Source organism: Pristiophorus japonicus, chromosome 19, assembly GCF_044704955.1.
Source record: "Pristiophorus japonicus isolate sPriJap1 chromosome 19, sPriJap1.hap1, whole genome shotgun sequence".
In the NCBI taxonomy this organism is placed as follows: Eukaryota; Metazoa; Chordata; class Chondrichthyes; family Pristiophoridae; genus Pristiophorus; species Pristiophorus japonicus.
The window spans coordinates 4576984-4589259 of NC_091995.1; the positions used below are offsets into that span (position 1 = coordinate 4576984).

Genomic DNA, 12276 nt, shown 5'->3' on the forward strand with positions numbered 1-12276 from the left:
TCCATGACTCTGGGACGTAATTATTCCCCAAATCGCTTAAAACAAATAAACTCCGCTTCTATTGTGCAGTTTAATAACAGGCTTGGCAGCAGAGGTGTTGCTGATTGATCTCAAACACCGTCATGTAGCGCCACCTTCTGCCTGTGGAGCAACATTACAGGCAGGAAGGTCACCGGGTTCCTGCAGTTCACAGCTCATTCCACCCAGTGAGTTCCCCTCCACAACTCACCATCCATTTGTTTCTTCTCTCCCACCACCCCCCCCGCTTTCTCCCGCCCCGCTTTCTCCCCCCCCCCCTCCCCTCCCGCTGTGACTGAGACCGACGCCCATCAGTTTGCAGCTGGTAGGAGGCAGGGTGAAATTATGGGATGGGCCTTCCACCGGTCCGCGAGAGCTGGGCGCCGGAGGGACTGGAGAGCATCATCACCCCCGGCAACCACATTTTAATTTGATTTTATATGTTTTAAACTTTAATTTGTTTTTATTGCTGGGTTTTAGTGTCCCCCTCCCCTTTTATAGGGGGCACTTGTAAATTATATGGTTTTAATGCCCCCCAAAAAAAAATCACAAAAAAAAACCCACAAAAATTTTTTTTTAAAAAGAGGGCAGTTAAAAGTGTCTGCAGTGTCCCCCAGATCGGGGGGCACTCGATCTCATGTTTATTTTGTTCCCCCCCCGCCAAAAAAAGTTATGGGATGGGCCTGTTAGTGACCTTTAACCCCACAGATTGTCAGCGGGGCGGAGTTTTTCCCGTCATTCTGTCCCGGATCGAAGAAGGGAAAGATTCTCTCAGTGAAAGTGTGGGTGAAAGTGTGGAGATGGGACATGTTGTCCGCATTGTAAAATGACACCTGTCCGCCCTCATAGTCCAGGTACACCCCGATCTTCCGGGGCTTCACACTCGGGGTGAGGGGGGTCTGTGAGGGGGAGGTGCTGGCAACATAGTCACTTCCGACATTCAGTCTCACAATCCAGTATCCGGTCTCTGGGCTCAGGGGGAATGCCCCTTTCCTCCCGCCAGACTCTCGGGCCACTCCCAGACCCCACCAGGTCCTGTCCCCCACCTCCACCTCCCAGTAGTGTCTCCCTGATGTGAATCCCTCTGATCCCAGGACACAGGGCCAGGAATCAAACCTCTCCGGGGTGTCAGGGAGCGGCTGTAGTCTGTCTCCGAGTCTCACACGGGTCTGGCCCTCAGACAGGATGAGCCGGGGATTCGCTGTGTTCGGATCCAGAGTAAGAGAGGCTGGAGCTGGGGGAAAGTTAAAGTAACACAGTCAGTGATTTCGTTCCTTGCTGTGATTTATTCAAACTCTTCCCTTTTTAAAGAGCCCACTCGGGCTCTGGGTTGTGATCCTGGAATCGGCTGCCGCTCCAGGGTTTACGTCCCGGGGGTCGATTTACGTCGATTTCGGGCCAGAATCAGCGCAGTCAGTGCCCAGAGATAAAGACCCGAAAACCACTGGAAACAGCGGGGGAGGGGAGAGAGAGAGTGTGGGTGGGCGGGGGCTGGGGGGTGCACGGAAGAGATGGTGGAGGGGAGACTGGGGTTTAAGCAACTGTTTCCAAAGGCCACAAGGAAAGTAGTGTTGTGAATAAAATATTTCACAGGTAAGACAGAGTCCAGTATAAGGAATGCGATGGAAATAAAAAGACTGCTATTACATCTGAAGGAGAAACTTACATTTCTAATGTTCCTGACAAATACCTCAAAGCACTTCCCACAATGCATTACTTCCCATACCCTCCGCATAAAGTATTTGGGAGTGATTTACGTCTCACAATCGCCCGGATTTACACCGTAAACGGAGCAGTAACGAGACAAAAACCACCCGCAGTGCTTCCCACCTGGTTCCCACCAAGGCCCGCCGAGAAATTATGCCGCAGCCGTGAAATAGGAATCCAGCGCTCCCGCACTAAACATGGGGGAAGCCTCATTAGTTTATACAAACCGGATCCCATAATGCACATGGGACCCCAATGCAATCTTGGTCTTCCATTGGACGGTGCGTGAGCTGTGCAAGTCCCACCCAGTGGAACAGTCTGTAGAATGGCCCAACCTGTGGTCCTTAAAGGGACCGTTGGTACCCTCACAGGTAATGATGCAAGGAGTTAGTTCGGTGTCCTGGACGGTATTTATCCCTCAACCAACATCATGAAAACAGGTTATCTGGTCATTATCACGTTGCTGCTTGTGGGAGCTTGCTGTGCATTAACTGGTTGTGGTGTTTCCCACATTACAACAGTGACTACACTTTAAAAACTCTTCATTGTCTGTAAAGAGCTTTGAGCTGTCCTGAGGTCGTGAAAGGTCGGATATAAAAACACATTCTTTCTATTTATTCTCTGTGTAACAGTTTCTCTGTGGCCGGGAGGTGCATGAATTGTCCTGCCCGCTGCTGGCTGCTCCTCGGCTTTGCCCCTCCGCCCCACAACCCCCACCATCCTACCTCCTCCCCCCCTCCCCCCCGGTTATATTTTCCCAACATTCTCTGAGTTTGAGACTATCGCTACTTTGTTGTAGACTCTGTGACTGTGTTAAACCTCTGGATGTTTATCTTCTCTCTGCGGTTTAGGATCTTGAATACTTCAGTAAGATCACCCCAAGCCCTCCCTTATCCAGTGCAAAGACTCCTGACTTGCAGACTAGACACGGACATCGGTGATCATTTAATCCTGGGTCTGGGAGCCGGTTTAGGCCCCTCTCATCTGGAGTTATAAATCATGAAAAGGAATAAAGGAGATTTACCGGGGTTAATGGCGTCTATCATTTCTCTCCACGCTGTGTACTGTAAAGGGCCGTTGAACTTTCCGATAGACAGGGCGCCATCTGCTACTGACAGCACGGGATAGTCCTCACTAAGCCTGTAAATATTACACAGTTAATGTTATAAATTGACCATAAACACTTTACCAAACTGTGCAGAGATTCTGTAAAGAGCATGTCCTACCTCCTCTTCTGACAAGCTTCCTCCTGAAATAAATAAAACACCAACAGTGAGGACAGTAAAAGACTTCAGGAGGACACAGACAGGCTGGTGAAATGAGCAGACACAGGGCAGGTACAATTTAACACAGAGAAGTGTGAAGTGAGGCATTTTGGAAGGAAGAATGAGGAGAGGCATTGTAAACTAAATGGTACAATTTTAAATGAGGTGCAGGAACAGAGAGACCTGGGGATCACATTCACAAATCTTGGAGAAGTGAGTAGGGATTTTTTTACCAATGACTTGTGATGATCTGGAATGCACTGACTGACAGGGTGGAGGAAGCAGATTTAACAGTAATTGTCAAAAGTGAATTGGAAATAAACTTGAAAGGGGAAAAAAATTGCAGGGCTGTGGGGAAAGAGCAGGGGGAGTGGGACTATTGGGATCGCTCTTAGACAGCACAGGCACAATGGGCCTTTTGTGGTGTAGGATTCTATGGTTGTAAGTAGTTGAACATTCTGAGTTGTGTGTCAGATACTGGAACTCAATATTCATACATCCTCCAGGAACGGCATTAAAGATGGTGGAGATAGAAACAGATTTGGGCATTCTAGTGCATACATCCTTAAAGGTACACGAACAATGCCATGCAGGAATAGTTAGAGCAAATGGGGTGTTGGGGTGTATCCATAGGACAATTGAGTATAAGACGAGGCATACTGTTTTGTCCTTGTATAAGACCTTAGTCAGGCCGTACTTGTAATACTATGTCCAGTTTTGGTCTCCTTATATGGTGGGTGATATTGAGGCTCTGGACTGGGTGCAGAAGAGGGCTACTAGACTAATTCCAATCTACATCATCTTAGTTATCAAGATAGGTTAAAAGAGTTAGGACTCTTTACCTTAGAGCAGCGTAGACTTAAGGGGGATATGATTGAGGTTTATGATAATGAATGGAATCGACAGTGTTGCAGCTGACCATTTATTTCAATGGGTTAGGCAGGACCAGGGGGACAAAGTTAAGTTGTATAAGGCTAGATCTAGGTTAGATGTCAGGAGGTGGTTCTTTACACAGAGAATAGTAGACCTCTGGAACAAGCTGCCCTCTCATGTGGTGGATGCAGACTCACTAAATTCCTTCAAGCAAAAGCTGGATTTGTTTCTGGCTGTGGCGGAAATTAACTCTAACAGAAGGTAGGTACTTCAGGGAATTTAATGGCCAGAGTGATGATCTGGACTCGTTTCGATTGACTAGATGGGTCAGAGAGGAATTTCCCAGATTTTTCCCCTGAATTGGCCTGGGTTTTTTATCTGTTTTTTTGCCTCTCCCAGGAGATCACAAGATTTCAGGAGGGGTGGACTTGTATATGTTGTGATACACAAGGTATCGCAACCTGGGACAGGCTCGATGGCCCAGATGGTCTTTACCTGTCCGTCATTGTTTGTATGTTCGTATCAGTGCCACTCACAGACACAGTGACTGTCACACCCACAGTACCACACACACCCACACACAACAACTCATTCCCGGGAGGTTGCAGGTATTCCCGGGAATGTGCGGATAGTGGGAGCCGGTTATTTCAGTGACAACAACAGAACCGCCCCGGAATAGACAAAACAATCGGTTTAAATCAGTTTCATAGAAACATAGAAAATAGGTGCAGGAGCAGGCCATTCAGCCCTTCTAGCCTGCACCGCCATTCAATGAGTTCATGGCTGAACATGATACTTCAGTACCCACTTCCTGCTTTCACGCCATACCCCTTGATCTCCCGAGTAGTAAGGACTTCATCTAACTCCCTTTTGAATATATTTAGTGAATTGGCCTCAACTACTTCCTGTGGTAGAGAATTCCACAGGTTCACCACTCTCTGGGTGAAGAAGTTTCTCCTTATCTCGGTCCTAAATGGCTTACCCCTTATCCTTAGACTGTGACCCCTGGTTCTGGACTTCCCCAACATTGGGAACATTCTTCCTGCATCCAACCTGTCCAAACCCGTCAGAATTTTAAACGTTTCTATGAGGTCCCCTCTCACTCTTCTGAACTCCAGTGAATACAAGCCCAGTTGATCCAGTCTTTCTTGATAGGTCAGTCCCACCATCCCGGGAATCAGTCTGGTGAATCTTCGCTGCACTCCCTCAATAGCAAGTATGTCCTTCCTCAAGTTAGGAGACCAAAACTGTACACAATACTCCAGGTGTGGCGTCACCAAGGCCCTGTACAACTGTAGCAACACCTCCCTGCCCCTGTACTCAAATCCCCTAGCTATGAAGGCCAACATGCCATTTGCTTTCTTAACCGCCTGCTGTACCTGCATGCCAACCTTCAATGACTGATGTACCATGACACCCAGGTCTCGTTGCACCTTCCCTTTTCCTAATCTGTCACCATTCAGATAATAGTCTGTCTCTCTGTTTTTACCACCAAAGTGGATAACCTCACATTATTTCGAATTATTCAGCAAATTCTGCATTTATTTCAGTTCTGATCGGTTATTTTGTGACTGTGTGAAGTTTCACTGAACTGACCCACAATATAATCCTCACCTTCAGAAATATCAGTCCGTCTTTTTGCTCCATCTGTTTCTGCAACTTTGAGAGCTCCTCCTGAATAGAATTTAAATTCTCTTGAATTTCTCGAAGGTTTTTCTCCATTGTTTCCAGAATCTTCCCCTCTTGTTCCCTGAGATCGCGGATTAAACGCTGCTCTTTCTCAGTGAGAATCTGGTGCATTTTAGTGAACTCGGATGTGATGCGGGTCTGCAGACTGCTCGACTGTTCCTACCAAATGAAATGTGAAACATAATTAATGTACCGCGATAGAGGGAATAAAATTAACCGAGATCCCAGAAAATCAGCTCAGGGAGACCTTACCCTAACTCCGGAAATCTGCTGTTTCTGTTTTAATTCCGTTTCTCGAGCCGCCGATTTCTTCTCTGTGAGAGAATCTAAGGAAGATTTCAGCCGATCCTGGGATTGGGAGAGAAAATCACAGAATTAAAGTGTTAGACCATGAAAATGTGATACAATAATCAGGTGATCCAATCTGTTCCCTTTTACCTTGTAGATTCCAACAGCTTCTTTAATGGGCATGAAGTGGTGCTCTCTATGTTCCCGTGCATCTCTACAAGTGTAACAGATCAGTTTCTTGTCAGTTTCACAAAACAGCTTCAGTTCTTCCTGATGTTCCTCACAGTGAAGTTTACTTTTCTTCTCTTTCGGAGTTAGGTTTAATTTTCGAGCTTTCTCGGCCAGATTCGCTGCCATCCGATTTATCCTGAGGTTTATTTCCGAAAACTCCTCTCTACATTCCGGGCAGAAGTATGTCTCCTTCTTTTCCCAATATTGTGTGATGCAGGAGCGGCAGAAGTTGTGCCCACACTCCAGTGAAACCGGATCGGTGAAGAAATCCAGACAAATGGGACAATTTAATTCCTCAGCAAAACTCTGGGCCCGCTGATTAGAATCCATGATTGAGTTTCAGCACTTCCTGGTTCAATCCGCTGTCAGTTTCGATGTTGTTGCGCTGAATTCAGTTCAGCGATTTCCCGATGAATTCACTGCAATATTCGGGGAATTATTATTATACACTAGTGTATGTCCCGTCGACTTTTACACAGGGAGACAAAACCTCGAGCAGTTTGAAGGACAAACAGGGTTAGAGAGCCGAGAGGAATAATTGAGCCCTGGCCGGGAGGGTAACAGTCCCTGGGGTGTTGGCAGTGGGAGGAGGGAGAGAGAGGGAGGGAGGAGGCGGGGATGGGCGGGGATCCAGATTCCAGTGCACTTTGCTCCAGACGGAACTCACTGCCGACCACAAACCCTCTGGTGAGATAGAGATTCATAAACTGAATTGTGTTAATGATTGCAGCCGCTCACCCTAAAACACAAAGTGCCCTTAATGTCAGGGAGTGATATCCGGTGACAGGTACACAGAAGACCCCAGGACGTCCCAAAGCGCTTTAAAGTGCTCGAAGTACTTTTGAAGAAATGTAGGCACAGTTGTATTTGAACACTGCAAGTGTTGCCCTCCTGAGACACTGTCTGATCGCAAGTCTTTCAGTGTTACACGGTGCACCGCTGCCACCTGCTGGCAGGATATCAGTGCTGCAGGAAAGATTTCCCCATTAAAATGGCCCGAGAAGTGGCGACTGTCTCTGAAGGTTCACAGGCACGATGGGCCGAATGGCCTCCTTCTGTGCTGTATCACACTCTGATTCTTATGTATTCTTATACTTGGATCTATCAAGTGTATTTCCAATTCGCTTTTGACAATTACTATTAAATCTGCTTCCTCAACCCTGTCAGTCAGTGCATTCCAGATCATCACAAGCCATTGATAATAAAATCCCTACTCACTTCTCCAAGATTTGTGAAAGTCTTTTACTGTCCTCACTGTTTGTGTTTTATTTATTTCAGGAGGAAGCTTGTCGGAAGAGGAAGTAGGACATGCTCTTTACAGAATCTCTGCACAGTTTGGTAAAGTGTTTATGGTCAATTTATAACATTAACTGTGTAATATTTACAGGCTTAGTGAGGACTATCCCGTGCTGTCAGTAACAGATGGCGCCCTGTCTATCGGAAAGTTCAACGGCCCTTTATAGTACACAACGTGGAGAGACATGATAGACGCCATTAACCCCGGTAAATCTCCTATATTCATTTTCATGATTATTAAATCCAGATGAGAAGGGCCTAAACTGGCTCCCAGACCCTGGATTAAATGATCACCGATGTCTGTGTCTAGTCTGGAAGTCAGGAGTCTTTGCACTGGATAAGGGAGGGCTTGGGGTGACCTTACTGAAGTATTCAAGATCCTAAACTGCAGAGAGAAGATAAACATCCAGAGGTTTAACACAGTCACAGAGTCTACAACAAAGTAGCGATAGTCTCAAACTCAGAGAATGGCAGAAAAATATATCCGGGGGGAGGAGGTAGGATGGTGGGGGGTTGTGGAGCGGAGGGGCAAAGCCGAGGAGCAGCCAGCAGCGGGCAGGACAATTCATGCACCTCCCGGCCACAGAGAAACTGTTACACAGAGAATAAATAGAAAGAACGTGTTTTTATATCCGACCTTTCACGACCTCAGGACGTCCCAAAGCTCTTTAAAGCCAATGAAGAGTTTTTAAAGTGTAGTCACTGTTGTAATGTAGGAAACGCCACAACCAGTTTATGCACAGCAAGCTCCCACAAGCAGCAACGTGATAATGACCAGATAACCTGTTTTCATGATGTTGCTTGATGAATAAATATTGTCCAGGACACCGGAGGGAACTAACTCCTTGCATCATTCCCTGTGGGGGTTCCAGCGGTCCCTTTAAGGACCACAGGTTGGGCCATTCTACAGACTGTTGGACTTGCACAGCTCACGCACCGTCCAATGGAAGACCAAGATTGCATTGGGGTCCCATGTACATTATGGGATCCGGTTTGTATAAACTAATGAGGCTTCCCCCATGTTTAGTGCGGGAGCGCTGGATTCCTATTTCACGGCTGCGGCATACTTTCCCGGCGGGCCTTGGTGGGAAGCACTGCGGGTGGTTTTTGTCTCGTTACTGCTCCGTTTACGGTGTAAACCCGGGCGATTGTGAGACGTAAATCACTCCCAACTACTTTATGCGGAGGGTATGGGAAGTAATACATTGTGGGAAGTGCTTTGAGGCATTTGTCAGGAACATTAGAAATGTAAGTTGCTCCTTCAGATGTAATTGCAGTGTGTTTATTTCCATCGCATTCCTTATACTGGACTCTGTCTTACCTGTGAAATATTTTATTCACAGCACTACTTTCCTGTGGCCTTTGGAAACAGCTGCTTAAACCCCAGTCACCCCCGCCATCCCCCGCTCTCTCTCCCCACCCCCACCCTGCTGTCTCCAGTGGTTTTCGGGTCTTTATCTCTGGGCACTGACTGCGCTGAGTCGGGCCCGAAATCGACCCCCGGGACGTAAACATTGGAGCGGCAGCCGATTCCATGATCACAACCCAGAGCCCGAGTGGGCTCTTTAAACAGGAAAGAGTTTGAATAAATCACAGCAAGAAACTAAATCACTGACTGTGTTACTTTAACTTTCCCCCAGCTCCAGCCTCTCTGACTCTGGATCCGAACACAGCCCATCCCCGGCTCATCCTGTCTGAGGGTCGGACCAGTGTGAGACTCGGAGACAGACTGCAGCCGCTCCCTGACACCCCGGAGAGGTTTGATCGCTGGTCCTGTGTCCTGGGATCGGAGGGATACACATCAGAGACACTACTGGGAGGTGGAGGTGGAGGACAAGACTGAGTGGCCCGAGAGTCTGCCGAGAGGAAAGGGGGATTCACCCTGAGCATAGAGACCGGATACTGGATTGTGGGGCTGTCCCCCGAAAGTGTCTATTTTGGCCGTACCTCCCCCTCACAGACCCCCCTCACCCCGGAAGATCGGGGTGTACCTGGACTATGAGGGCGGACAGGTGTCATTTTACAATGTCCCATCTCCACACTTTCACTGAGAGAATCTTTCCCATCTTCTACCCGGGACAGAATGACGGGAAAAACTCCGCTGACAATCTGTGGAGTTAAAGGTCACTAACAGGCCCACCCCATAATTTCACCCTGCCTCCTGCCAGCTGCAAACTAATGGGCGTCGGTCTCAGTCACGGGGGACGGAGAGAGAGAGAGCGGGGGGAGAGAGAAGAAAGAAATGGATGGTGAATTGTGGAGGGGAACTCAGTGGGTGGAATGAGCTGTGAACTGCAGGAACCCGGTGACCTTCCTGCCTGTAATGTTGCTCCACAGGCAGAAGGTGGCGCTACATGGCGGTGTTTAAGATGAATCAGCAACACCTCTGCTGCCAAGCCTGTTATTAAACTGCACAACAGAAGCGGCGTTTTTTTTTTAGGCCATTTGGGGAATAATTACGTCCCAGAGTCATGGACTAAATGTATATAAAAAAAAATTTGCAACTTGCTCTGGATCCTTATTTTACCCATCCCTGGAATTTAGAAGTTTAAGACGTGATTTGATCGAAGTTTTCAAGATATTAAGGGGAACTGAGAGCAAGTATTTCCGCTGCTTGGGGAGTCGAGGACTAATGACATTGTCTAAAAATTATAGCCAGGCCTTTCAGGAGTGAAGTTAGAAAATACTTCTACACACAAAGGATAGGGGAAGTTTGGAATTTTCTTCTGCAAACCGCAATTGACGCTGGATCAATTGTTAATTTTAAACCTGAGGTTCATAGATTTTCATTAACCAAAGGTATTAAGGGATATGGGCCAAAGGCGGGTATATGGAGTTAGGACACAGCTCAGCCATGATCTCATTGAATGGCGGGACAGGCTCCAGGGGTTGAATGGTCTCCTCCTGCTCCTATCCTGAACTAATGGGGCTGATTTTAAGAGCCCCTGCCTGGTGTAACCGGAGTGATAGTCGCCTGGAAATAGCACTAAAGTTTATGCTGGCACTTCAGCCATCACCACCTTGGGTGGGGTCCTGAGATGGGCAGCGGGAACGCCCGCCTGTTTCAGAGGGGGAACCTCGTCAAACCAGGGTCCCGTGATGTACAGAGGACCCTGATTGCAATCCTGAGGTGCAAATGGGCGGAGTGAGGGCGCGTTGAGCGGCCGAACCAGCTGCTCTTCAAACACCCGCTGGAGGCCGCTCAGAAATCCCGCAAAGTTTCTTTTATTTTTTTCTGTCTCTGCTTCTTTCTAAAATGTACAGATTTAAAAATATTCCTGACATCACTTAACCATTATATTTCTGATTTATTTCATGTTGTTCAAAAATATTTTCAACCTTCCCCGTGTTCCACTTCCTTCAAGGCCGTTTCTTAATCTTTTTTCAGGGAAGTGCGAAAATTCCATGTTGAAAGTCTCTTCTGTATTTTGTTTATTCATTCCTCGGATGTGGTGGTGCAAGGCCAGCATTTATTGCCCATCCCTCATTGCCCTTGAGAAAGGGGTGGTGAGCCACCTTTTTGAACTGCTGCAGTCTGTGAGGTGAAGGTGCTCCCACAGTGCTGTTAGGGAGGGAGTTCCAGGATTTTGACCCAGCGACAATGAAGGAACGGCTGATATATTTCCAAGTGAGGAAGGTGTGTAACTTGGAGGGGAACTTGTCGGTGAGGGTGTTCCCCTGCACCTGCTGCCCTTGTCCCTCTAGGTGGTAGAGGTCGTGGGTTTGCGAGTTGTTGTAGTGCAACGTGTAGATGGTACGCACTGCAGCCACAGTGCGACGGTGGTGGAGGGAGTGAATGTTTAAGGTGGTGGGTGGGTGCTGATCAAGCGGGCTGTTTGTCCTGGATGGTGTCGATGTTCGTGAACTTTGTTGGAACTGCAGTCATCCAGGAAAGTGGAGAGTATTCCATCACACTCCTGACTTGTGCCTTTTATATGGGGGAAAGGCTTTGGGGAGTCAGGAAGGATCGCTTTAGAGAATTATTAATTTGAATGAAGTATTACTGTGGTTTTTTTCTTGGCTGCAGTTCAGGTCTGTCTCTGACCCATGAGGAGTGAAAGTGGATAGACGAATGTACAGTTCGAGCTCCGGCTCGCGTTCTACTTCTGTGCCATCCAGCGGGCCGGATAGAATGACTTGCTGGGTCGGATATCTCCACAAATTCTGTAAGGGCTCTGAACCCTCCATGCAAGGATGATCTAGAAAATCAAGGCAATTTCCTTTTTTATACTTCCTGTTTTTGGTGCAAAAGGTGTTTGCAAAGAAAATCACAAATATGAAAATAATTGCCTGTCAATGTGCAGCGAAAATAATACTGGGACTTTGAAAAGTAACTGGCATTTTTCTTGTGACAAAAAAAGAGAGATGATCAAATAAAACAATGGAACTGGTCAGGAACATTGAAGTAGCTGCAAGGAGCATTTACATTGGATAGGAGGGAGAAGGCCAGGAGGAAAGGTGATCCACATGACATTGATTACAGAGTGGAATCTAGACAGCAGGTGGGTGATATACAAGAACCGGGTAACATTAACAAGGGTAAACTAGGGACCAAAAGATGGGAACATCTACAGTAAGCTGTATAGACGTGAATGCTGAATGCATTAAGGAATAAGCAATTCCAAAACACGAGGCTACTGTAGCACTCGGGAACTACAGTGTTGTGGGAATATTATAAACATGGCTGACTGCAGAGGATGGTGCACAGGGACAGGAGGAGCCTGTTCCACCATTCAGTTAGATCATGGCTGATCTGTACCTCAACTGCATTTACCCACTTTTGCTCCATATCCCTCGATGCCCTTAACCAACAAAAATCTACCCATCTCAGTCTTGAAAATGTTGAATTGTTTGATTCTTGCATTCAATCTTTTGAGGGAGAGTGTTTCAGATTTCCACAACTCTGTGA

General features: G+C 47.2%; 1 protein-coding gene across 2 annotated transcripts in view; it reads right to left on the reverse strand.

The window, feature by feature from the left end:
• Nucleotides 1–327: 327 nt before the first annotated feature.
• The window catches only part of LOC139229651 (zinc-binding protein A33-like), a 29290-nt gene continuing 17341 nt past the window's right edge, over nt 328–12276 (reverse strand). Inside the window, exons 3-8 of one of the 2 annotated variants that reach the window (XM_070861173.1) lie at nt 5991–6561; nt 5805–5900; nt 5478–5711; nt 2952–2974; nt 2750–2865; nt 328–1252 (exon numbers count right to left, since the gene is read on the reverse strand). In XM_070861173.1, coding sequence (XP_070717274.1) covers nt 705–1252; nt 2750–2865; nt 2952–2974; nt 5478–5711; nt 5805–5900; nt 5991–6401 — 1428 coding nt within the window. In that variant the 5' untranslated portion in view covers nt 6402–6561 and the 3' untranslated portion in view covers nt 328–704. Of the gene's footprint in view, nt 1253–2749; nt 2866–2951; nt 2975–5477; nt 5712–5804; nt 5901–5990; nt 6562–10669; nt 11567–12276 lie in introns of those variants that run through there. The other variant, XR_011587771.1, reaches the window with a different exon arrangement.